Source organism: Chiloscyllium plagiosum, chromosome 31 (genome assembly GCF_004010195.1).
Source record: "Chiloscyllium plagiosum isolate BGI_BamShark_2017 chromosome 31, ASM401019v2, whole genome shotgun sequence".
NCBI classification, from domain to species: Eukaryota; Metazoa; Chordata; class Chondrichthyes; order Orectolobiformes; family Hemiscylliidae; genus Chiloscyllium; species Chiloscyllium plagiosum.
In genome coordinates, this window is record NC_057740.1 from 41,650,526 (window position 1) to 41,678,148 (window position 27,623).

At 43.8% G+C, this 27,623-nt stretch overlaps 2 protein-coding genes across 2 annotated transcripts; one reads left to right on the plus strand and one right to left on the minus strand.

The window, feature by feature from the left end:
* Nucleotides 1–65: 65 nt before the first annotated feature.
* On the minus strand, nt 66–6,148 carry LOC122565118 (BRISC and BRCA1-A complex member 1-like). Its single transcript, XM_043720752.1, has 4 exons — nt 5,399–6,148; nt 2,798–2,856; nt 657–777; nt 66–352 (listed from the first exon to the last, which is right to left on the minus strand). The coding sequence occupies exons 1-4, from the start codon at nt 6,131–6,133 to the stop codon at nt 212–214; spliced, it is 1,056 nt and encodes a 351-aa protein (XP_043576687.1). The 5' UTR covers nt 6,134–6,148; the 3' UTR covers nt 66–211.
* Nucleotides 6,149–10,363: 4,215 nt separating this feature from the next.
* Nucleotides 10,364–27,617, plus strand: LOC122565483 (colorectal mutant cancer protein-like). The gene is made up of 7 exons (XM_043721504.1): nt 10,364–10,525; nt 15,533–15,684; nt 16,940–17,082; nt 21,161–21,312; nt 23,858–24,064; nt 25,509–25,652; nt 26,609–27,617. The coding sequence occupies exons 1-7, from the start codon at nt 10,520–10,522 to the stop codon at nt 26,759–26,761; spliced, it is 957 nt and encodes a 318-aa protein (XP_043577439.1). The 5' UTR covers nt 10,364–10,519; the 3' UTR covers nt 26,762–27,617.
* Nucleotides 27,618–27,623: the final 6 nt, after the last annotated feature.

Below are 27,623 nucleotides of genomic sequence, written 5' to 3' on the forward strand. Positions count from 1 at the left end.
TTCTCTTCAGACTGAAGCCAGGTTCAGAAGGCCAGAAACTATATCCATGTTAATGGAGATTATTTTTATGATATAAAACTTTGCTATCTGTTTGCGCTTTAGTGAGTTCCTGATAATAATAAGGCAAATAGCATGCTGGAGCGGGGGATTCTGAAGCAGTGTGCCCTCCAGTCTACTCATTAAATGGATATATAATTGGATAGAGTTTGAATTAAATAGCCTGCAGTATTTTACTCCATCTCGGGAGTTTTGGGATCTGTGACAAAAGGATACTGAAGGACTCACAGACATTTGTATCCAGGTCGTACAGGCAGCTACAAACTTCCCGAGGGTCCGAAGTGAATCCCGACAACTAAAAAGTGAGAGAGGGCGATGAGTAAGGAGGAAAATACTGAATGTTTCTAATGTATACGACATAGATACTGCATTGTAACACGATCCTGAGCCATTTCTGTGCATTTTGTTTCATTCTTGAGCCTTCCAATGGCCTGATCTTAGCAATACACAAACAGGGGGAGACAGACCGAGAATTGCGCTCTGAGCAATAAGGTGAATTTAAATGTTGACCGTACCACGGTGACTACATTCGGGATTTGTACAATTGTGCAAGCTCTCTCTGATCCCTCCCCTAATTTACAGCGGTACATCGTTCTTACCCAGGTCACCTCGTCATTAACCACCACGAGAGCAAACTCATGACGTTTGTCAATCTTGTGCTTTGTCCGGACAAACATTTCGATCATTTTCTGGGCGATGTTTAATGCATTTGTTTTTGAACTGAATAGACAAAAAATAAATTAAACCAAATCAAATCCAATCTAATCCAATGCTCCCAATCTTAAATCACAGTCAGCCCAATAACACCTCCACAGACGAATAACCTCACTATGCCAAGGGCACAATAAACCTAACCAGTGCTGTAGAATGTTTCAATAGGAGGCCAATCTGTCCATCATAAGAGCTCTTTTAAGAGCTACTCATGTGCTTCTCTTTCTGCCCATTTTTCCCTACTGAGTACCCATCCAATGCAGCGTTGTAAATTACTACTGAATCAGCTTCTGTCTCTCACTTATCAGCCGGAACCTGAGTGTAGTCAGGGTCTTGCTGTGTGTGGTAAATTGTTTCAATATCAGAGAGATTCAGGGTGGTGCTGGATGCAACATCACCATGTCTGATCTTTTGATAGAGGCAAGAGAAGGTCATTGACAATGCAGCTGAAAATTGGTGAATCTACAGCAATCTTCAAGCATCTCAACCACTCATGCAGCAATGCACTGGATCCAAGATGATTGGACTCCAACAAGCACCACCTACCACCCCAGCCAGTACAGAGCTTGCTGTGATGTCTATTGATCATGCAGCTCTTTGATCATGTTTGAGCCAAGGCTATGAGCTCATTCCTGAAGAAGGGCTTATGCCCGAAACGTCGATTCTCCTGATCCTTGGATGCTGCCTGACCTGCTGCGCTTTTCCAGCAACACATTTTTAGTATGAGATCCTGACTGCCAACAATCAGTTTTGGATCTAGCAGGTTGTTAGTGACTGTTGCTCTGCCAATAATTGAAAGGAGCAGTAGTTTGTCGATTGTATTTGTCTTGCTTCTTGAAGACAATAAACTGGGCATTTGTTTAAAACTTTATTAGATACAAGACAGCATTGTAGCTGCACTGGAACACCTTGTCTAAAGCTACAGCTAGTTTGAGTACATAACCCTTCAGTATTACAGCCAGGTTATTTCCAGAGCCCAGAACCTGGATGCACTCAGTATATTCAGCTGTTTCTTGCTATTCTGTGGCGTGGTACAAATTGGCTAACGACTGGCATCTGTCGTGTTGGGGTCTCAAGAATAAAACCGAAAAACTTTATATCCAGAGACTTGAAGTCAGATCCAGCACAGAACAGCAGTTCCATATTAAATTGCTTTCTCCAGATTAGATTCCATACAGTGTGGAAACAGGCCCTTCGGCCCAACAAGTCCACACCTACCCTAATCATAGCTCCGCTCTTTAGCCAGTTCTGCAGTAAAACACTGTCGAAACTACCTTCCCCTGTGGCAGCACACTCACCCCACAGCCCAATTCAACTGTTGTCAAACCTAAGTCTTCACTGATTAGGTTGGGATCAAACTCTACAGCCCAGAAACCACTGGACACAGAGATACCATCAAGTTTGTCCAATTATTGCCAACAAAGTGGAACTTGCTATCTCAGGGAATAATAATGAAGATACATTTAAGGAGCAGCTAGACAAACCTATGAGGGAGAAGGGAATATAGGATTGGGGGGGGGGGGGGATTTAGATGATGAAAGATGGCAGAAGGCTCAAATGGAGCATAAACATCAGCACAAACTGGTTGGGCAGAATGGCCTGACTTTGTGTCGCATATCCAATGCAATCTGACGACAATCTTTCATTCCCAGTTCACATGGGACAAACCAATCAAATAATGAACATTGATTCCCAAAATCACATTTCACAATGCGACTTATAAAAGATCCTCAGTACAAGGCAGTTATACTCCACATGAACTTCCAACTGTCCCAAATCTAAAATATCTTTCTCTTCCTTTCCCAATTTCCCCTTAGGATATTAATACAATTCACCTTAACTGCTCTCTGTGGTTCTTCTACATTCTCACTGCTCTCTAGGAAAGAAGTTGTATTTCCAATTGTTTTAGTTTTATGAGCTGCAGTTTTGCTTGCCACAATTTACCCATCAAACACTACTATACTGTTAAAGAACTTTTTTCCAGCTTGTCCACTAGTTGGCTTCAAATATTCACAGCAAGTAGACTAACCCATTCATCGAATCCAGCTTCTGCAGTGACATCTCTTCTGAAAGGTCCAAACAGATGATCTGTAAAGAGAATGGAAGAGAGCTTGAGGTGTGTCGCTTCCTTTTCATGCAATAAACAAATAAATGACACACAAATCAACCAGGGTAACCCAAACAAATCACCCATCTAGTAATCCCTGAACAAGTGATGAGAGAGGAGACTAAAAGTAGACAATAGGAGCAGCAGTAGGCCATTTAACCCCTCAAGCCTGCCTTCCCATTCAATATAATCATGGCTCCTTGACCCCTTTAGCCACAAGAGGTATATCTACCCACATCTTGAAAACACATGTTTTGGCATCAACCACGTTCTCTGTAAGAGACTTCTGCTGGCTCACTACTCTCAGAATGAAGAAATTTTTCTTCATGTTAGTCCTAAAAGGTTTATCCTTATCCTATGACCTTTGATTCTGGGCTTCCCAACCATCGTGAACATCCTTCCTGCATACTGCACATAATATTTATTTTCTTTGACATTTAGAATACCGAGAAGAATGTTAGAAATATTCTTAAGAAGTGTAAAACAGAGTCAACATTTCAGAACTTAAGAACTAGGAGCAGGAGAAGGCCGTTCAGCCCCACAAGCCTGCTCCACCATTCAATACAATTGTGGCTGATCTCATCTCAGCCTCAACTCCACTTTCCTGCCCACTCACCATAACCCTCTTCAACCAGTCACTAATTAAATATTTGTCTATTTCATCCCTCAAATTATTCAGTGTCCCAGCATTGACCAAACTGTGGGGGAGGGAATTTCATAGATTCACCATCTTCGATAGAAGTAATTCCTCTTCATCTCTGTTTTACATCTGTTCTAACTTTCCAGCCTCTGAATTTGCATCAGACGTTTTCATTGACCTGAAATATCATTTTATGTTTCTCTCCATACATGCTGCCTGACCTGGTAGGTATTTCTAGCATTTCCTGCTTCTATTCCAAATTTTCAGCACTCTCAGTATTTTGCTTTTGCCACTTTTTTTTTGTTTTATTCTTTAATGCAATGTTATTGCCCATCCCTAACTGCTCTTAAATTGTCCAGTAAAATGATAACACCACTATACCACCACCAACTGACAAAATTTTTAAAGTCTTCACAGATTGGAGACTGGGAGGATGTGCCCCTCTGAATGGAGAGTCCAGAATTAGTGGTCACAGAATAAGAGTTCAGACAAATTAACACCAAGATGAGGAGAAATTATGAATCTTTGGAATTCCCTAATCAATACAGTTATGGATTCTCTGTTGTTGAGCATCCTAAACACGGAGATTGATCAATTTTGGGGATGAAAAAAATTAGGGGTATGGGATAACATGGGGGGGAATTGATTAGAAGATTAGAGTCCCTACAGCATGGAAACAGGCCCTTCGGCCCAACAAGTCCACACCGACCATCCGAAGAGTAACCCACCCAGACCCATTTCCCTCTGACTAATGCACCTGGGCAATTTAGCATGGCGCATGGCCAATTCACCTGACCTGCACATCTTTGGACTGTGGGAAGAAACCGGAGCACCCGGAGGAAACCCACACAGACACAGGGAGAATGTGCAAACTCCACACAGCCAAATTGTGCAAACTCCACACAGGCAGTCACCCAAGGCTGGATTCGATCCTGGGACCCTGGTGCTGTGAGGCAGCAGTGCTAACCACTGAACCACCATGCCGCCCCAGATCAGTTATGATCTTATTGATTGGAGCAGACATAAAGTCCTGAATGGTTTATGACTTCTATCTTGCAGCTGCTACACTGCTCAACTTGCTCTCTCCAAACAGAATACCCATTAGAGAAACAGAAGAATTTTAGACTATGTTGTAATTCATGGTTTGGGTGCTGCTAGTGATTCCACATCTCGAACTAAGTCAGGAAAAAAAGGTATAACTCAACAGTTCCAGTCAGGATCCAGTACATAGCTACCAATTAATGTCTGTGCTATACTGATTGCCAGTTATTCTTGCCTTTTTCCCCAGGTGATCTATTTCTTTCATCTCTCCTATAAAGTAGTGTGTGCCTTCAGATTACTCTTGCTGCACACAACTAGAACACATGAATTTTCAGACAGAATAATCCATTCAGTTCAATTCTCTTCTAAAAAATGCCTAAATTTCACAATCCACCTAAATCATTCAAGTGATTGTGACCTCATCTCTCAACTACTTCAGATAAATAAGGCAACACTTTAAAATCTTATAATACACATCTCTGATGCTGAAGTTCCTTTGGTCAGCAATAGACCGCATTTCATAGGACATAGGATCATTTTTAACATTTACAATGTCTTAGCGAGTTTTGAGAAGATTTGTAGCTCAGGTTGAGGTTCTGGACATAGGTGTGACACCACAGAAAATGACAGCACTAACCGAAAGAAAGCCAAACATATAAATAGAAAGCAGGAAACATCAGCAGTGCTTCGTCCAGAGGCTCACTGAAGATGTTACCTAGTATGGTGACAGAACATCTGAAATTGAACCTTGCAGCTCAGAGAGCAAACTTACATCCATTTACAATGTCTGCTACTTTTAGTGAATTAAAAAGCCCCTGAAATACAACCCCAACAGAACTCACCACTTTCTCTGGGCAGTTAACTTTTGGAGTCTTGATCTGAGTCTCAGACAGGGCCTGGCTCTGGAATTGTGTTGGCAGCTGGAGTTGAGATTGAAATTGGGGTTGACTTTGGGATTGGGGCAGGAATGAAGGCTGCCCTGTAGTCGCCGACTGGTTTTGAAACTGGGGCTGGCTTTGAGACTGGGGCAAGGTCTGGGTCTTGGACAGGAATTGGGTTTGAGATTGGGATTGGGGCAGGGACTGGGTTTGGTTTTGGGGTTGGCCTTGACCTTGATATTGGGATTGATTTGGGGTTTGGGTTTGGGGTTGGGGCTGAGGTTGAGGTTGAGGTTGAGGTTGGATTTGGGGTTGGGTTTGATTTTGGGGTTGGGGTTGGGGTTGGGGTTGGAATGGGGGCAGGCTGTGACCCTGGGCTTCCTGCTCCTGAGGCCTCCTGCGGCTGCTCCTGGTCCTACCCCCAGTCCCTGGGCTCTCAGTCCCGGCTTCTCCATCCCCTTCCCTACTGCCGCCGCCGGCCTGCGCCCCTTGCCCGGGCGGATCCTGCCTGTCCTCCGCGCCTTCGGGGTTGGAGCGAGTGCTGGGTCGATGCTCCATTGGGCCCGAAGCCTCGGACTCAGGTTCGGGTTCAGAGCCAGCAGGAGCCTCCCTCCCATCTTCAGCGGCCGCCGCCATCTTCGCGACCGTCCACAAACCGGAAACGCCGGGCGAGGGAAGGGGTGGAGTCAGACACGCCATGTCTTCTGGGAGTTGGAGTTCCAATCGCGTCTACTCCTTCTTCCGTGGCTCGTAATGGACTACAATCCCAATGTGCAACGGGGCGCCGGCCCTGGCCGCAGGGCCTTCTGGGGGTTTGTGTAGTTCTTCCACCCTTTCGCCCAATTGCAGCCAATGGGGATTAAACTACATCTCCCAGACGACACTTTGGGAGGCCTTCTGCCTCTTACCAAGTCTATTTAATTATTGATCCCTGCAAAACTAATTTCCTTTTAATGCACATTATTAATTCCTGCATAAAATACGAATAAATGTTAGAAAATAAGATACTGCTCCATTATTTCCACTTTAATTGAAGATGAAAGTGGACTTATTGTTTCTCAAGCTGTGCAATTGTTAATAGGGAACAGGGAGGTTGATCAATTCTGTTTGTAAAAACAATGACTGCAGATGCTGGAAACCAGATTCTGGATTAGTGGTGCTGGAAGAGCACAGCAGTTCAGGCAGCATCCCAGGAGCTTCGAAATCGACATTTCGGGCAAAAGCCCTTCATCAGGATTAAAAGGTCTTCTTCAAGGTCAGCATCCTTGGAAGAAGAAGTTCTCCTCCTCTCAGAAGGGCTTTTGCCCGAAATGTTGATTTTTCTACTCCTCGGATGCTGCCTGACCTGCTATGCTTTTCCAGCTCCACACTCTCAACTCTAATCTTCAGTCTGCAGTCCTCACATTCACCTAAGAAATTTGGAATAACCAGCGATTCCATCATTGTTAGAAACGAAAATCGCTTCTCAATAATCGCTCTAGACAAATTCAGGAAAACAAAGTTTTATTAGCAAGTCTGCAGAGTTGGGCACTCTTCTGAGAAAAGCGCACCAGGCTAACAAAAAGTCTCCCATTATATACAGTACAAGTCCCTCCCCTCCTTGGCTCTAACAAGCCATGAGGTTCACATTCTTAAAAACATCATTATTCTTCAATTTGCACCCTTATCACAAAGTCTGCAACAAACGTCTTCCATCATCACGTGAATAAATAAAAAAAAGGAACAGATGTATGCCATTCTGCCCCTCTCGCCTGCTGCGCTATTCAATCGGATTGTGGTTGCTCCCACGTTCCTCATGTCCATTTTCCTGCGGTATCCCAATGATCCTTGATTCCCCTACTGATCAAGAATCTATCTAGCTGAAAATGTGTTGCTGGAAAAGCGCAGCAGGTCAGGCAGCATCCAAGGAGCTGGAAAATCGACGTTTTGGGCATGAGCCCTTCTTCAGGAATCTATCTAACTCAGCCTTAAATATACACAAGGAATATAAACATCACCATTCCTCCACTATCACTGGATTAAAATCTCAAAACTCCCCACCTAATAGCACTGTGGGTATTGCCATGCAACATGGACTAAACTGGTTCATAAAGACAGCTCATCAAGGGCACTTAGCAAGAGGCAATAAATTGTTCCATCATTAGCATCCTTGTCTTCAGTTGCCTGGATCCTAAGTTCTGAAAGTGGCTTCAAAAACCTCTATTACCCTTCTCTCTCCCTCTCCTTTAAAATGCTCCTTAAAACCTACCTCTTTGACCAAACTTTGAACGAATACCTCCTAACATGGCTTGTGTTAAATTCTAGGCAAAAGTCTTGATTAGAGTGGCGCAGGAATTGAAGGGCTTTTGTCCGAAATGTCGATTTTCCTGCTCCTCAGATGCTGCCTAGCCTGCTGTGCTTTTCTAGCGCCATTCTAATCTAGACACTTGTGCTAAATTCTGTCTGGTAATGGCACTGTGAAGCACCTCAGGACTTTAGCACCTTAAAAAGTGCTGTATAAATACAAATGGTTGTATAACATGAGGCGTTTACATTGTTCACCAGTCAATTAAATAGTGCATGTCATTTCAGCTACAAGCTATAGTCCAGACTTCCACCTCCTTTCTAGAAAGAAAGAATAGTCATTTCATCCAGAACTCGTTGCTGCAAAAAGAGACATACTGTTGAAGCTTTTCCTTTTGTACTCATCAGGACAGATGCAAAAATGCCCAATTCCAATTTATTTGGCAATGACAAAAGAGGCTGACTGTTAGTCAAGTTTACACAGATTGGTCAAGGCATTGCCATGGAAATGCATCAGAGAATTAGGCCCCTTATGCTTTAATTTCCAAAATATACAATAGCTGGCGATGTATAAAATTATGAATGGATTATGACACTCTGGAGGCAGGAAGCATGTTTCTGCTGATGGGTGAGTCCAGGACCAAAGGACACAGTTTAAAAATAAGGGGTAGGCCATTTAGAACAGAGTTGAGGAGAAACATCTTCATCCAGCGGAGTGGTGGGTGTATGGAATGCTCTGCCCCAGAAGGCAGTGGAGGCCAAGACTCTGGATACCTTCAAGAAAGAGATGGCTAGAGCTCTTAAGGATAGTGGAATCAAGGGTTATGGGGATAAGGATACTGATTGAGGATGATCAGCCATGATCATAATGAATGGTGGTGCTGGCTCGAAGGGCTGAATGGCCTACTCCTGGACCTATTGTCTATTGTTTCTATTTCCTGATTAGGGTAGGTCCTTCTATATGACTATATGTAACTTCTACCAAGTCAGGAAAACCTTGTGAGCCTGACTGATCATCCCAAAGTGATTTGTAGCGAACCCTCAGGATTATTCAGTAAATGCTGTGAAATTGTGGAATCACAGGAATGATCATTGGAGTGCTGAGAGGTAATTCCCACTGAGAAAGGCTGAATGGGTTAGAGCCTTTATTTCGAGGAGAGAGCTGAAGGGTTAACCTGCTAGAGGCTTTTAAAATTCAGCACAATATTTTTAGCAAAAATGTTTCTGCTTGTGGTGGAGACCAGAACAAGACATCAGTAATGTACAAATAAATCATCAAGGAATTCTTCAGAAAATTCTTTATGCAGAGAGTGTTTAGAATGTGGGACTCTCTCCCCCACAGGAAGCAACTCATTGGTTAGATCACGTTTGGCATACTGTGTTCAATTCTGGTCTCCCTGCTATAGGAAGGAGGTTTCTAAACTTCAAAGGGTTCAGAAAAGATTTACAAGGATGTGGCCAGGGTTGAGGGTTTCAGCTAAAGAGTGGGGCTTTTTTCCCTGGAGCTTCAGAGGCTGAGGGGTGACCCTATAGAGGTTTATAAAATCATGAGGACCGTGGATAGGGTGGATCGACAAACTCTTTTCCCTGGGGTGGAGGGGTCCAGAACTAGAGGGAATACGTTTAAAGTGAGAGGGGAAAGATTTAAAAGAAATCTTAGGTGCAACTTTTTCACGCAGAGTGTGCATGTATGGAACGAACTGCCAGAGGAAGTGGTGGCGGCTGGTACAATTACAGCATTTAAAAGGCATCTGGATGGGTATATGAATAGAGGAGGGGTTTAGAGGGATATGGGGCAAGTGCTGGCAAATGGGACTAGGTTGGGTTGGGATATCTGGTCAGCATGGACGATTTGGGCCGAAAGGTCTGTTTCCGTGCTGCACATCTCTAGGACTCTATGCCTGTATTGAGGTGGCTGTCGGTGGTAAAGCAGTGGTCAGTGCTGCGAGCGGTCGTGAAACCTGGTATTGATCAGCAGCAAAGGGGCCATTGAGCCTAAGCAGGACTTAGCCCAGTGCGGAGGGAGGGGGGAAGGTGTGTGTCTGGCGCAGGGAGGCCAGGGTCTGGGGGGTGGTGGGGGGAGTGATTGGGTGTGGCAGCAGAGGAAGCTGAAGCCCAGCGTCTGCAGTCCCATGGTTTAAGAAAGGACTGTAATGTTTCATTTTTTTAAACTTCTTTGTTTTTCTACTTTTATATGAAAAAGAAATTTTTTAAAAACTTATTTCATTATTTTTCCAGTTCTGTCTCAAGGTACCGAGATACCTTGCACTTTCGATGGCTCCAGGAATGGTCTCATGGTAAACCTTGATCAATTCAAATCAATATCAATATATTTAAGAGAAATCTAGCCATGTAAGGGGATAAGGACTTGAAAAATATGTTGGTAGCACAGGGTGTAGGGGACTGGGAGGAGGCTCATAGGGAACATTAACACAAGCAGCAAGTTGATGGGTTGAGTGGCCTGTTTCCAGACCTTTGTGTTTCTGACAAAGTGACAGCCTACCTTTTGACCTGAAAGAGGAAATTCAAATTCAAAGGATGTTGACTTGCAACAGAGGAAGGGCGACTCTGAGTTTTGCTGAGACAGGAAATCTCCGAGTTGGCTGCTTCCATGGATTGTGTTTGCCAAGTCCCAAAAAAAACACTTTTGGTTGAGCGACCCTAGAGTCAGTGAAGGTAAAGGAGCAGGAATAGCGAGAGGTGACCAAATTCTAACCTAACCTTTACCCTTCGCCACTGGACCTCCCAGCGGAAGGCTCAGCAGGAGGACCTGGACCATCGTAGGTGCAGTTACCACTCACAATGGAGGTACAATCCGGCAGATATCGCGCAATCTATCGCTCAGATCTGGGGATCTCTTCAATAAATCAGCGAACAAATCCCTAAGTCATTGGGATCTGTTGCTGTGTGTGAGGGTTGGTTAGCCCTGAAAGTGAGGTTTTAGCCCGGATTTATAGAATCTTAACATTTCACTGTGGCTGTGTCCATACACACCCACAGAGTGTGGGTCCAATCAGAGCTGGGATGGTGGACTCTCCATAATACAATCTTCATTCCCGCAAGAGTTTGAACATTGGACTGTTTCCAGGGATGAGAAATTTGAGTAACATGGAGAGACTGGACAGGCTGAGATTGATCTCCTTACATCAGAGAAGGTGAGGAGGGGATTTAATAAAAATGTTGCCAGGATTTGATGAGAGCCTTCTGTTAAATGGTAAAAGAAAACTAAAAGTAAGGGATCTGCATTTCTATAGCACCTGAGGAAGTCCAGATGTGCTCTCCAGCTGATAAAGAACTTTTTAAAAGTGTTGTGACATAGGAATCACAGCAGAGACTGCAGCGGTTCAAGAAGGCAGCTCACCACCACCTTCTCAAGGGGCAACTAGGGACAGGGCAATAAATGCTGGGCCCAGGCAGCAATGTCCATGTTCCACAAGAGAATTAAAGTTTGCGTAAAGCAAGATCCCACAAACAGCAATGGGAATAGATCACCGGTTTACTTAGTGACAGTGTAAATTTATTGTCTTCTCCTTGGATCTATGGGGAGCTAGGGAAGAGTTAATAAGGTGTCAGTGACCAGGAGGTTACAGATTTAATTTGTTACAATCAGTGAGGAGTAGTGGAATACCTCCGCTCCCTTCCCACTCTGTGTTTGACCAGATCGGGTTGTTAATACTTTTAAACAATCTATTAAGATGTGTTCGTCAACACCTCTGGAACAGGTGAAACCTGGCCTAGAGAATGGGACATTACCATGAGCTCTAATAGGTTACTGTAAAATGGATGCACTCACCAATTCACTGAATGTTTGACGATTTAAGTGCTAAATGTTACTCAAACAAGTTTCCTTGTGTTTTAAAAGAAGTATTTTTTGTACTTAACGCGGTGTAAGTAAAAATAATTTTTAAATGCTCCAATATACTCACTTACACACATTTGCCAAGCTCAAACACAGAAAAATAAGTGACAATGGGGAATGATAGATTAAATGATATTTCAAAATCCAAGACCTTATAGAGGTTTATAAAATCATGAGGGACATGGATAGGGTAAATAGACAAAGTCTTTTCCTTGGGGTGGGGGTGTCCAGAACTAAAGGGCATAGGTTTAAGGTGAGAGAGGAAAAATTTAAAAGGGACCAAAGGGGCAACACTTTCACGGAGTGGGTGATACGTGTATGGAATGAGCTGCCAGAGGAAGTGGTGGAGGCTGGTACAATTACAACATTTAAAAGACATCTGGATGGGTATATGAATAGGAAGGTTTAGAGGGATTATGGGCCAAGTGCTGGCAAATGGGACTAGATTAATTTAGGATATCTGGTCGACATGGACGAGTTGGACCAAATGGTCTGTTTCTGTGCTGTATAGCTCTATGACTCTAAATCGGACATAACTGACATGATTTTCAAAGGTTGATGATTTTGTGGATCCAGGCCAAGCTCAGTGGTCCTTCTGGATTATTGTTGAGATAATTCTCGCACTATATCTGTACTGTTGGAGACTATCGCTATTGGGCGAAGTTATTTAAAAATATCTGCCAGTGCCACGTATGGACAGTCACAATGCAGACAGGGCTCGAGCTTGTAAAATAGACCAGACCGCCTCAATATATTTTAAGAAGGTAGTCTAGACCCGCAAGTTTTCGTATTTTAAAGGTAGATGTGAAATGCCATGTTCCAGATGAGAAGCAGCTGGTCAAACTACTCAATGTTAAGCAAAACACAATTTATTTAGACAAGAGACCTTGGAGTGCAGGTTCATAGCTCCTTGAAAGTGGAGTCGCAGGTAGATAGGATAGTGAAGAAGGCATTTGATATGTTTTCCTTTATTGGTCAGAGTATTGAGTACAGGAGTTAGGAGGCCATGTTGCGACTGTACAGGACATTGGCTCAGTCACTTTTAGAATATTGTGTGCAATTCTGGTCTCCCTGCTACAGGAAGGATGTTGTGAAACTTGAAAGTGTTCAAAAAAGATTTACAAGGATATTGCCAGGGTTGGAGGGTTTGAGCTACGGGGAGAGGCTGAATAAGCTGGGGGTGTTTTCCCTGGGGTGTCGGAGGCTGAGGGGTAACCTTATAGGGATTTATAAAATCTAATTGCCTTTATAGATTATCTAGAGTGTGGATACAGGCCATTAGGCCCACCAAGTCCACACCAACCCTCTGAAGAGTTACCCACCCAGACCAATGCACCTAACACTATGGGCAATTTAGTACGGCCAATTCACCTGACTTGCACATCTTTGGATTGTTGGAGGAAACTGGAGCACCCGGAGGAAATCTGCACAGGCACAGGAGGGATGTGCAAACTCCACATGGACAGTGGCCCAACATGGGAATCAAACCCAGGTCCCTGGTGCTATGAGGCAGCAGTGTTAACCACTGAGCCACTCTGCTGTCCCAACAGCGTATGAGGGACATGGATAGGATAAATAGATAAGGCCTTTTCCCTGGGGTGGGGAGTCCAAAACTAGAGGTCATAGGTTTGGAGTGAAAGGGGAAACGTTTAAAAGGGACCTAAGGAATAATTTTTTCACACAGAAAGTGGTGCATGTATGGACTGAGCTGCCAGAGGAAGCGGTGGAGGCTGGTACAATTACAATATTTAAAAGGCATCTGGATGGGTATATGAGTAGGAAGGGTTTAGAGGGATATGGGCCAAGTGCTGGCAAATGGAACTAGATTTATTCAGGATATCTGGTCGGCATGGATGAGTGGACCGAAGGGTCTGTTTCCTTGCTGTACATCTCTATGATTATAAAACTACAGTTAAAATAATAATGAAAGAGGAATTTAGAATAACTTAACTATTGGTAAACTTAACCAGATATTAGACACAGTAACTATTACTAATTAACTGTTCCAATACAGTAACATCCCATAAGCACACCCCTTGGCAAAAGACAAATTCAGACACAGATTCTCACAAGCAGTTCTCCAATTCAGGATAAAAATACATCAAGAGAAAAATCAGGGAAATTATCAGCCAGGAGACAGTCAGAGAAGCTTTCAATGCTTTTGAGTTCTCAAAGGCTTCTGCTTAAAACCAACACTGAAAACCAAGATAAAGGGAGAAAGCCTGCTCTGTGAGAGCTGGCCACACCCAGGCTGCTTCCATTGTTCCAGCTTTTCAAATAAACCCCAAGGCCCCACAAATTGTTTACTTTCTCAGAGACAGCTCCATATCTTAACTTTTCAATCTCTCTACAAAAAACAGGACAAAATCACCTCTTAAAGTGACAGCATCATTACAAGTTGGAAAGAGAGAGAGAGAGTATGCTCCAGGCTGGGCTCCTCTATCCAGTTCATTTCAACACTAGCTAGTTTCTCTTTGGTCTTGGAGCTTGTAAAATGCAGATTTGGATTTGTGACCATAGTTCCTTTCTCTAGATAAATGATGCAAAGTTGGAACGTAGGTAGTTATACTTCATGGTGAGTTGGTTTCTGTACAGCTCTGTTTGTCACAATTCACGTTCAGAGACAGCAAGTCAATAAGGCATTGATTTTGAATGATGGTAAGTCCAGAGGTAGTAGACAGTTTCATCATAATATCATCAGTCATTGGAGGGCACCCCAACAAGGCTCATTCAATTTAGAATTTTCTGGAGACTTGAAGTAATTCTGAATCTCAAAAATCACTTGACACTTAACAGCCATCATAACAACTTGTTGTTTTAGTCCTTTTACAACGTGGTGATTTTCAACATACAGCCCATAGAGTCATAGAGATGTACAGCAATGGAAACAGACCATTCAGTCCAACTCATCCATGCCGACCAGATATCCCAACCTAATCTCGTCCCATTTGTTAGCATTTGGCTGATATCCTCCAAATCGTTCCTATTCATATACCCATCCAGATGCATTTTAAATGTTGTAATTGTACCAGCCTCCACCATTTCCTCTGGCAACTTATTCCATACACGTACCACCCTCAATATGAGAACGTTGCCCCTTAGGTCCCTTTTAAATCTTTCCCCTAAACCTATGCCCTCTAGTCTGGACTCCCCACCCCAGGGAAATGACTTTGTCTATTTATCCTATCCATGACCCTCATGACTTTATAAGCCTCTATAAGGTCACCCCTCAGCCTCCGACACTCCAGGGAAAACAGCCCCAGTCTATTCAACCTCTCCCTATAGTTCAAAACCTCCAACCCTGGCAACATCCTTGTAAATCTTTTCTGAACCCTTTCAAGTTNNNAGGACCTTACCATTAAGTGTATAAGTCCTGCTTTGATTTGCCTTTCCAAAATGCAGCTCCTTGCATTTTTCTAAATTAAACTCCATCTGCCACTTCTCAGCCTATTGGCCCATCTGGTCAAGATCCCATTGTAATCTGTGGTAACCTTCTTAGCTGTCCACTACACCTCCAATTTTGGTGTCATTTGCAAACTTACTAACTATACCTCCTATATTTATATCCAAATCATTTATATAAATGACAAAACGCAGTGGACCCAGCACCAATCCTTGTGGCACACCACTGGTCACAGGCCTCCAGTCTGAAAAACAACCCTCCACCACCACCCTCTGTCTTCTACCTTCAAGGTACATAAGGACAGTCTTTTATTATGTAATGGATGGATAGGCCACACATGAACTGGTCACACACAGACTGGTCACACTGACTGGTCATATATGAACTGGTCACACACAGACTGGTCACACTGACTGGTCATATATGAACTGGTCACACATGGACTGGTCACACACGGACTGGTCACACATGGACCGCTCACATACCCACACGCAAAGCCTCACTGCCCACTGCTGTACGATGGTGTGAATATTGTTTCTTTCTGTTGGTGCAGAGTCCAGACTGTCTGTTGGATGTGAAGACGGAGACACCACCAGAGGAAGAGGCATTAGCTGTTCTCCACTATGAGGAGCAGATCACAGAGTTACTTGTTGTTATTGCTGAGTTGAATCGGAAGATTGACAGACTGACAGTATCAACCATCAGGTGAACACAGATTTCTGTTCCCCTCACTCCAATTCTGGGGGAGGGGGGAGGAGAGCAATGGAGCATTAGTCCCAAAGACCTGGTAGGTTAATTTGACCAAGAAAATATCAGAATGTACTCTTGCAGAACTCACACCCATCTGTCAGCTCCTTCCTGCCAATTCAGCTACAGTTAATGTCAGGCACATAAGAGAGGAAACTTACATCGATATAGTGCCTTTCACAACCGCAGAATGTCAGAAGGAATGAAGTTCATATCACTGGACAAGCAATCCATGAGGTAAAAACAATGACTGCAGATGCTGGAAACCAGATTCTGGATCAATGGTGCTGGAAGAGCACAGCAGTTCAGGCAGCATCGAGGAGCTTCAGCAAAATCGACGTTTCGGGCAAAAGCTCTTCATCAAGGCTTTTGCCCGAAACGTTGATTTTGCTGAAGCTCCTCGATGCTGCCTGAACTGCTGTGCTCTTCCAGCACCATTGATCCAGCAATCCATGAGGTTAAGTTAATGTTCAAATCCACGCACCCCCCCCCCCCCACCAGCAGATGGTGAAATTGGAATTCAGTAAAATCTGAAATAAATGCAAATGACAAGCATTGACATTAAAAACCATCCAGGTCACAAATGTACTTTAGGAAAGAAAATCTGCTATCCTTACCTGGTCTGGCCAACACGTGACTCCAGATCAGAGTGATGTAGTTGACTCTGAAAAGACTGAGCAAGACAGGGGCAATTATGGATGGACAATAAATACCTGCCTTACCAGTGACACCCACATCCCATGAAGGAAACAAATTCCTATCTCCAATCAGCAAAACCATCCCATAACCACGACCTTCCCCTGATTATGCTCCACTCTCTCTTTGAGTGACCAAGAGGGTGATTGGTCTGGAGTGACCGAAAAGGAATAATAAGCTTAGGGTGACCAGCCCATATGACCGGTACTGAATGTCCATCCCATGACCAATCACTCTGTCCAGAACAACCCTTTCAGAGTGACAAGCCCAGACTGACCATTCCACACCAACTCAGACTGACAGCTGCTTTTACAAAGTTTGGCTGAAATCACAGGTAACAGCACCCTCCTGTGGTGAGAGCTGCTCACTGCTGATCCACTCCAAGTCCAGTTCTCCTTCCACTTGAGCTTCGTTATTTCCATTGACATCCCAATGGCTGGACCCCCATCTCCAGATAACGTCGGTGCACTTTGCTCACTGTCAGTTCACTGACATTTTCCCTTATTTTCCTGTGCAGGGAGGAAGATGAATACCTGGACACTTTCTCAGACATTAGTGACTCTCCGTATCTTGAAAACAACACGTGTCTCCATCCAGACCCAAGTCAACCAACAGTCTCCAATTGCCCAGGACAACCTTGTCAACTACCAGGGAGTGCTGGTACGTAAGCAAGACCTCGGTGATTATCCAGGGAGTGGGAGTGGCGTCTTTTTCTAGTACAGGAAGAGTGTCTCCTTGTCAGAGTTACCAACTTCTGATTGAGACCTGAAATGAATTGCCCATCTCCCTGCTTGATTGAAAGGATCCTGTAGTACTGTTCAGAGAATAGCAGGGGAGCTCCCTGTGGTCAGTTAACATTTACCACCCACTGAACACCAAGAAAACACATTACTTGCTGTGTTTCTGGGAGCTTGCTGTTCCAATGACTTTGGGAAAAATCTGTATTTTGTTTTCTGCACAATCTCCCTTTTAAAACTACAGTGCAACTGGGAAATATTCCAAAAGGATTTCCAAGCAGGCGGCTCAGTTCAAAGAAATGCCCATGTGACTCTAGGTTGCCATGGGGATGAAAAACTAACAAGGAAAAGGATAAATAGAAAACTAATTTTTAGTGGTGTAAGATCTCAGTGTATGTTTTGTGGCAGACATATTGGAACAGATCCTGATGTTTGACAGTTATATGGGAATGCAGCAGGGGCTGTGTTACTTCCTGCATGTGTTATATGTTGGAAAGGAAATGGAGTCAAGGACAGGAAGAGCAAGTGGTTGTGAATTGGGGGAGCCCTACTGCTGCTATTTCAGTTGTGCAAGTTCTATATAGGGTCTGAAAAGGGAGTCTTTGGGGATCCTAGTGTGAGAAACAAAAGCTCACTCACTTCAATAATTTCAGTCCGAGACCAAAAGTCTGAACTAGTAGTGCCGCTTTATTTGTACACTTGCAAGTGGGTGCCATGTCTAATGCCAGGTAAGACAATGACAAATGCACCTCAAATCCAACAAACTCTCAAAATTTATACAGTTTGAATCCCCATATTTTTTCTTATTTCATTGTTTGCCCCCATCCTCCGCTTACATCACTCATTTCCTTAAGACTGATCCCACAACTTCTGTTTATCCGGCCTTGTCAGTGACAAATGTCTATCTCTGCCTCCCATAAGGTTGTTTGACGTCATCCCATCCTTTGCTTACCATTATCTGCTCCCTACATCTGCGCTGCCCCTCACAGCATCTTATGACTAAGCCCTTTTAATTGGGGTTTGTTCCTGTGTCTCTGTACAAGTGGGAAACCTACTGTTTATAAAGGCCTCTTTTCACAGCATTTTATCTAGTGCCTGTATTTCTACCATTGTTCTGTAATCACGTCTCATGCTAACGTCCATCCTCTATGTAGTTCCCATTTTTGCTAACTCAGCTCCTAGCTGAGAAAACAATCACAGACTAATGTGAATTCATTTACTCTGTATCAGAACTTATAATTTGCAGAAATAACATCAATTCACCTATATCCCACACTAGGCTATCAGAATTGACATGATCTGAGTGTGAGAGGGTTCATAGCTGAGCACCTGTCAACATTAATAATGTTGAGGGAGTTCAGATGGAATACAATGGCTGATGAATGTGAATTCAAGGACTGCAAATATTTCTTTATTCACTTATGGGATGTGGGCGTCACTGGCTGGGCAAGCATTTAATTGCCCATCCCTAGTTACCTCCCTTGAGAAGGTGGGGGGTGAACTGCCTTCTTGAACCGCTGCACTCCGTGTGCTATAGGTAGACCCACAATGCCCTTAGGGAGGGAATTCCAGGATTATGACCCAGTGACACTGAAAGAACGGCGAGATATTTCCAAGTCAGAATGGTGAGTGATCTTATGATGGAGGAGGGATCATTGGTGAAGCAGATGAGGATGGCTGGGCCAATTGAATGGGAATGAATGATGGTACATAATGAGACATGAGTTGAAAATGCTGTGAGATCGCACTCAATACTACACTGGGATAGGGTGTCATGTGAGAACTACAGGTGGTGTATCTACGTTGTACTAACTACTCCAAGTGAAACCTAGCCTTTTATTTGACGTACTCTTTGTCTATTAATTAAGTTTTGAATGGTGTCGATTATATGGTTGCAGCAGAAGTTTTAGCAAGTAAAATCTTTTCCTTCGGTTTTCTCTGTGTTGGCTTCATTAAGATATCTGTTATTTTGAAAGCTGTTGGTCACAGTGAGTATTGTAACATCGCACTTCAAAATACTTTCCTAGCAGGAAAACCCATCAGGTCAGCCTGAAATGTTGAGCCCCCCAACCTGTTGGTATGTAGTTAAACCAGAGGAATTGACTGTAATCAAAGCTGGAGACCTTGTCTGGGAATCAATCTAACAAGCAGTTGTTGAAATAGTGACGTCTAGTTTGGCATCTCGTGCCTGTCCCACACTCTGAGCCTCAACAATCTTGGAGCGAGATATGAAGGAGACAGATCCACTTTAAGACATCACCACTCGATCCTGTAGTTTCCCCTATACAGGAGAGAATTTCTGGAATCTTTTTGGGAGTGAAGTCAAGTTAATATCCAACCTTTCTCAGGATTGATCAGAATCTGTCCCTTTCCATCTCTGCAATCTCCTTCAGCCCCACAAACCTCCAGGCGCCTTATTTTCATTGGACTGTCAATGGTGGTTGTAACTTTAACTATCTGAGCCCTGATGTAATATTTTATTCCTTTTACACTAAAAACGATACACTGGTATCTAGCTAAAAGTACCAGAAATACTGTCTATTTGTGACTTGAAATTCAAGTGGGACTGTGTGGTGTACACTTTAGCTGTACAAGGCTTTGTTACTTTTTGCATCATTAAGAAGTCAGATTAGCAGCAGAAAACTTTCTATTAAAAGGGAATCTGTCCAGCAGCAGCTTTCGGGATTAGCATCTTCACAGGTCTGTGAGGTAGTGCACGCAGAGAAATCCTGAACAGCTTCCAAACAAAAAACATTTCTCATACTTCTCTCTCTGAGAGAAAAAGACAAAAAGAACTGAAAGACTCTAGAGAAAGACTCCCAACACTAGGAAAGACCTAGGTACAACTGATCAGCTACTGAATCAATGATTGAAATAACTGAGGTCAGTATCCTAACACCAGTTCAGCCTTATTTATTTGCATATGGTACACTGGCTGTGGCCAGCCAGCTTGGAGTCAGTCTCCTGAACTGAGGAAATTCAACAGTACCTTTTATTTTAAAATTAAAAATGGTTAGACCTGTACTTGAAATAACTGCCCAGAGGCCAGTATCCCGTCACCAAAACACTCCTTATTTTCTAGTGGACAGTACACTGAAGTCAGTCTCCTGCACTGAGGAGATTCCACATCTCCTGGTATCACATGGTTATAACAGTCAGCCAGGGCTCCCTGATTGGCCCAGATTTCCAACCCCAATCAAGGATCTCAGAGTCAACTGGATCCAATCATGACAAAGATCAACAATTACTCAGCAGACAACATTGTGTCATCAGTGTTATAATCACAGCCCTGTGAGCAATAAATCATCCCATATTTGTGATGAGCACTTTGATTGACATTTGTTTTCCCTCTCTATATTTCCCACCCCGAATACTTGAGTCAAACTGTCTGTGTTTTGTCTCTCTTATTTGCGAACGAGTGTGAGCGTTTTAAAGGACTACAGATCAAGTTGCATAGTTGTATATTTGTTTTGCCTTTTGTTAAAGAGTAAGTTTGTTTACAATACATAGAGTTATTTTCACGTCAATGACAAAACCTGGCATGAAATGCTTTTGTCCTGAATAGTGCTCTGTCAAGCAAAGTGGTCAGCTGGTCATTTCAATGGGTAACTACACACTTGTGATGGATTGTGGAATAATGATGTTCCATTATTGGTCCATTCTTCCCAAATGAATTGTGATTACAAACCTCAAGAATTCCACCTCCATCTCCATCCCTCCCACCTCTGTACCTCTCCCTCCTCTTTTAAATATTCTTTAATCCCATTTCTTTGATCTGTTTATTCTCTTGTTTCTAATGTCTCCTTCTGTGGCTGAGTGTGTTTGAAAACTATGCAGCATCTTGGGATGTTTCACGATTTTAAAGGCGCTTTATAAATGCAGTTGTGGATGTTGATTCTGGTATACTCTCACCATGAGACTGTGATTGACTGCCTTTGATGTCAGGCCGGGGTTTCCTCACTCCCTCCATTACCCTCCTTTCATCTCTCTGTTTGTTGCAGGTGAATCCGGTGAGCTGTCACAGAAACTGCAGCAGGTATTGACAGAGCTGGAGGAGACGGTGCGCACCCGCAGAACAGAGATCGCACCGTGCTGTGCTGACCCTGGTGAGGAAGAGCAGTCAGCACTGGCACACTGGTCACTGGTCACTCAGGTAAGGACAACGGGAACTCGGTCAGGGTTTGGACAGTGGAACGTTAGACTCTGGGTTTTCATTGTGACTCGGAACGATTGGAGAAAGAGAAGGTCAAGAGGAGACCTTCCAAATGTTGAATTTAATCTCTGTGGTAGATTTATAGGTTTTGTTTCCTCTTTTGATAGAGTCCAGAACAAGGAGGTGTAAAGATAGTATTGTCAGTTATTGTGTTCTAATCCCAGCTGAATGTAATATTGAATGATATCTGGCTTGATAGATTTTTTTTATCAATGTGATGGTCATTTACTGAAACAAAGTTGTACAAAGCTGTCTTTAACAACAAAACAAATGTTTATGATACAAAAGATGAAAACAAAAGGAAACAAACCAGGCTATCTAGGGTTAGATCACTGTTTGGAAGATCTTAAAAATAAACTTAGACAAATATAAAGTCTCACCCCATTTGTCAAGCACTGTCCATTTTATACATTTCAATCTGGAGACACCCCTTTGAACCAAATGTATAAGTTTGACTTAACTGTATCTCCTGAGTCTTTTCATGTCAATCATGAAGTCTTCATCCATAAGTCTCACAAAACAGAGAGCTTAGACTTGCTCAGTTTCTAGTAAAATACAGATTTCTAACTAAACACTGCTGGTTTGGAAATTTGACAAAGTAAATTTTATGCTTAATTTTTTCTTTACTGTTTGATACAGCTTTCAAGGAGACAAACTACATTTGTTCATGACCCTGGTCTGATCTCTTTGGAATTACCCTAAACTCTGTTTTATTTTATTATTCCAAGCCAAAAATAATGTTATGGCCTTCAATGTTTACTTCACCTGTTGTAAACAACCACACAACATTCCACGTGGTCCCACTCCCTGATATAAGCTAGATTAGGTCAGTCTTGGAAAGGACTGTTCAATCATTTACTCTTTTTAAACCTTTCATAAAACTAATCAATCCCTTATGCCACTATTTCAAAATGCTAACTCCAAAATGATAAAAATAAATGTATAAATCTCACACCTTACTTTACAATGGATTGAGTTAAGAATTTAGGAGGAACATGGTTATACAGAGAGTGGTGAGAATGTGGAACCCATTACCCCAGAGAAGTTGAAGCAGAAAATTATGTGGGTTTAAGTGGAAACTTGATCAATAACGTGACAGAGAAGGAACAAGGGATTTGTGGAGGTGGGACAGAAAGAAGTAGAGTTGTAGAGACTATCATGAATTTACAATAATTGGAGTGAATACCCAGTTGCTGGGCTGTTCCTCATAAGATGTTACTGTCAGGAATTCAGGTGGCAAAGAGTTAATTATAGAGGTAGAGGAGGAGTTGCAGAAGCTAAAGAGAAACAATTTTTATTGGTTGGGGAAACAAGGACTTGGGGCAGAATCGAGGAATTCAAGCCAGACTTTCTGGAATTAAAGTAGGAAACATGTTGACACATAAAGGATGGTACTACTTGGAAATCTCTTTTGCAAATAGCAATCAATACTAGACCATTTGTTAATTTAAAAACTGAGATTGATAGATTTTATATTCACTTGTGGGGCATGGACGTCGCTAGCTGAGCCAGTCATGTTGCTCCCGTGAGAAGGTGGAGGTGAGCTGGCCTCTTGGACCACTGCAAACTATGTCCTGTGGGTTCACCCACAATGTCCTGAGGGAGGGAATTCTTGATTTTGGGAGTATGGTGCTGGGAAAGCTCAGCAGGTCAGGAAGCATCCGATCAGCAGGAGAATCGGCATTTCGGGCAGATTCCTGATGAGGGGCTTACGCCCTAAACATTGACTCTCCTGCTCCTCGGATGCTGCCTGACCTGCTGTGCATTTCCAGCACTACACTCTTAACTCTAAGCTCCAGCATCTGCAGACCCCACTTTCTCCCAATTCTTGATTTTGACCCAGTGACAGCGAAGGAATGGCAATATATTTCCGAGTCAGGATGGTGAGTGGCTTTGAGATGAAGCTTGGTTGGGGGTGATGTTCCCATGTTACTGCTGCCCTTGTCCTTCTAGATAGAGGTGGTTGTGAGTTGGGAAGGCGCTGCCTGAGGATCTTTGGTGAATTCCTGCAGTGCATCTTGTAGATAGTACACACTGCTGCTACTGAGCGTCAGTGGTAACTATAGAAATGATGGGATATGAATAATGGAGTGGGAGGATGGAAGAAGGAGATGGAGGTGGGTCACAGATTAGTCATTCTCTCATTATGTAGAAGAACGGATTTGAGGGTCTGAATGCCCTCAGCCTGCTCCAATGTAACATTTCCACGTGCAGTCCCTCATCCTCAGAACCCAGTGAAGTAGGGGTAGCGGGGGAGGTGGTGGAGCTTCCAGTTCCCCTTGTACCAGTTGCCCCTTTCCCCCATGATGCTCTTACCCACCCCATCAGTATCTGTTCCCGTCCCCACCCCGGGGAATGAGAGTGTTTAGACCACATTGCCCCCTGGGACACAGCTGCACAATCCAATGGTGTTAATGGGATGAGATGTTGCTGTGGGTTATATCTGTGTCTGATTGTGGCCACAAACCTCTCCCCACCCCCGCAGACGATCGAGGAGGTGGAGCGGGAGTTGGGTGTTGACCTGAGCCCTGAGCTGCAGGAGGAGAGGAGCCAATGGGAGGCCGAACTGGATTGTCTGAGGGAGAAGAATCAACATCTGTCTGACCAGCTTGTCCAGAAGAACCAGGAACTGTGGCGGGTTTCCAGTGCCCTCGCTGGGATTCAGCAGGACAGGGACAAACTCCAGCTCAAGGCAAGTTACTCACTCTCCATTCTTTCACATACGCTGTCACCTAGCACAGGCATCATGGCTGAATGGCCTCCTTCGGGTAGTATCACAGAGGCTGGGCAGAGTCAGTGTGACTGGATTTACAATGCTGTGTTGTGAAGGGTGGGGGAAACGGATTGAACAGGAACATCCAAAGGGGAATGGGAGAAACAATGGGAGGAGAGAGTTTTGCAGGGCATTGGTGGTGAAAGAGCAGTGTGAGTGGGATAAATCAGTCAAAGAATGGGCACAGAGAGGATGGCATGCTGCTAGTGATACAGAAACAAGCACAGAAACCTAAGACACTCGATCGGTCTGGCAGCCTCTGTGGAGAGGGGAAGAGCATTAATGTTTCAAGTCCAGTATGACCCTTCCTCAGAACTCCAGTGTAGAGTTACTAGTTTCCATCCAACATCCTCAATATGTGGTTAGATACAGAGTAAAACTCCCTTAGCACTGCTGCCTCACAGTGCGAGGGAACCGGGTTCAATTCCAGCCTAGGGTGTGTGGGGTTTGCACATTCTCCCCGTGTCTGCGTGGGTTTCCTCTGGGTGCTCCAGTTTCCTCCCACAGTCCAAAGATCTGCAGGTTAGGGTGAATTGGCCATGCTAAATTGCCCATAGTGTTCAGGGATGTGTAGGTTAGATGCAATAGTCAGGGGTAAATATAGGATAATAGGGTAGGGGAAAGAGTCTGGGTGGATTACTCTTCGGAGGGTCTGTGTGGATTTGTTGGGCCAAATGGCCTGTTTCCACACTGTAGGGATTCTATTCCACACTGCCACCATCAAAGGCAATGGGCAGCACGGCGCTGGGTACAGAGTAAAGCTCTCTCTATACTGTACCCATCAAATACTCCCAGGTCAGGGAAAGCATCGGATAAGAAACAGAGTAAAGCTACCTCTACAGTGTTCCCATCAAGATTTGACTGACAGTATTTCACCAACAGGCAGTGTTTGGGATTTAAAATCACTGTGCTCATAGCATTTTGATTATTTATATTTTCAATGCTATGTGTGATTATTGGAGTGTGTGTGTTTGTTTGTCTGTGTGTGTGTATGTGAGTGAGAGAAAGAGAGAGAGAGTTTGTGTGTGTGAGAGAGGGAGTGTGAGTGTGTATGTGAGTGTGAAAGTTTGAGAGTGTGCATGTCTGTGTATGCGTGTGTGAGAGAGAATGTATTTGTGTGTGAGAGATAGAGAGTTCGAGAGTGCGTGTGTGAGAGAGATTGTGTGATTGTGTGTGATTGTGTGTGAGTGAGAGAGTATGTGAGAGACGGAGAGTGTTTTTGTGAGTCTGCGCGTGTGTGCGTGTGCATGTGTGCGTGTGTATGTGTGTGTACGCCTGTGTGTGTGCGTGTGTGTGTGTAGTGGAAGGCTTCGGTGCGATTAGATGCTGACTGACTGTTCCCTGTTTCCTGTTTCTGTGTCAGGCTGATGACCTGCTGTCATCTCTCCAGAGTCTGCAGCAGAACGTGACGACCTCACCACCCGCCAGCCCATTCCCTAGTATCATGGACACGGGCACAACTGGATGCAGCACAATCAATACTGAGCTTCAGGCTCTTGGGAACAATGTACGTCTCAGGAGAAACAAGGAACCAGTAAATCAGAACAAAGAACTGAGGAGACTGGAAAGCTGAAACAAAAACAGGAAGGGTTGGATAAGCTCAGTGGGTCTGGCAGAATCTGTAACAAAGCCGGGGGCGTTGGGCAGAGACAGAGTTAACATTTGAGTCCAGTAATGCTCCTTCAGAACTGAAAGCAGCTGAGAACTGGTGGTATTTATACTGTTCACAGGGAGGTGGCAGGATTACTTGGGGAGAGTGCTGAGAGAGAGAGAGAAAGGACAGGCAAACAAGGGGGTTAATGATAAGCTGAGTGGAAGATAAATGCTGATGGGAGACATGTAGATAGCTGAAAACAGGTTGGCCATGCTGGGAGGAGCCCATAAAGAACAGGAGCTCGGGGTGAGGCTGGGGGTTTGGAATGAACATGGAGGAATGAGTGCTTGTCGAGACATTCATTTCGGAATAAAGAAACCGTGGTGTGAGTTTGCTTGCAACAGGATGGTGTGTTAATTCTCATGGTATCCCATTGTAAATAAATAATTGGGCGCAGATATCATGGTATTGAAGAGTCCAACAGAGCTTTGTTGCAGTGAACTATTTGGTACAAGCATCGCATTTCTCAGGCGTAGGTGTCTGGGTTAATGTTCACCTATAAGGTGACATGCTTCTAGAAGAGTGTCATGCTTTAAGTGGTCCCAGGGTTAGATGGAGTATGAGACCTTTTTATCCCTCAGTTTACTTGCTAAGATGCAGTGATGATATACTGAACATGTCTGTTAGAGGTACACAGACATACTGTCCACAAGATGAAACACAAGACTGACTTTGAAGATACAGACTGTGGCTGCGTATAGCTGTGTGGGGCTTGTCAATCAGATGTGGGCTGGGTGGAGGGAGACAGGGATGGGGTAACAAACTGAGAGATAGTCAATCTTCACACTTGGCCCTGGTTTTTGCTTCAGGATCCAGGGCTTATGGTCGAAAGGTTGATCCAGTCATTCCAGGATTGCTCTGGCATCCAAGACATTTTCCAGTTCCTTTGCAGATACGGATCCAACGTATCCAGAGTAAGGATCCAGGATTCAGAAAGAGAAGCAGATCAGCTGAGGAAGTAAGAAACTGGTTTAATTCCATGGAATTCTCTGGAGGTGACCTTGCTAATTAGACTGGGATTTGTGACTAACCTTCCCGATTCCTTGGGGATAATTGAGGTGGGCCCTGTTCATCAACCGTGGGATCAGGCAACGCAGGAGGAGGCCGGTTCGATTATCACTTTCAACTCTATGACATTTTACTGAACCATCTCACCTCATTCCTGCCCCCAGTAACTTTACCCCGGATCACTTATCTCTGGAAATACAGCTACCTTTTTCAACATAATTATCAATTCTGCCTCCTTTCACAACTCACCGTGTGAGAAAAGCTCCCCTCATTTTGTTTTCTGAATGAATTGTCTTAGATTTCTCTCTCTCTCTCTCTCGCGTTACTGAACTTTCTGCTGCTGGAAACCAGTTGAGGTCTCACCAGTGATTTAGAAAGGTTTAACATAACTTGCTGGCTTTTGTTCTCTATCCCCCTGTTAATGTCAAGTGCTACTTCTAAACAATCTTCTCAGCTTGTCACTGTTACCCTCAATGACTTGTGTAAATATATCCCCAGGTCTCTCTGTTCCTTCACCCTGTTGAAAATTGATCATTTCATTTGTATTGCTTCATCTCAAATTTCTCAAAAACGTCACTGCATACTCTACGACATTGATCTCAGTCATCAGTAACTTTCTATGTTCTCCTGAAGATTGACCCTATCCTTTATTACATTTCTGAGTGTTTTATCACCTGTAACTTTTGAACTTATCCTGTGTGCACCCAACTGCAGACAGTCGCAAATATTAGAAAGAGCAGTGATCCAGATACTGACCCTGAGGGAGCACCACTGCGTACCTCCCTCTCTGTCTGAAAAACACCATCCTCCACTGCT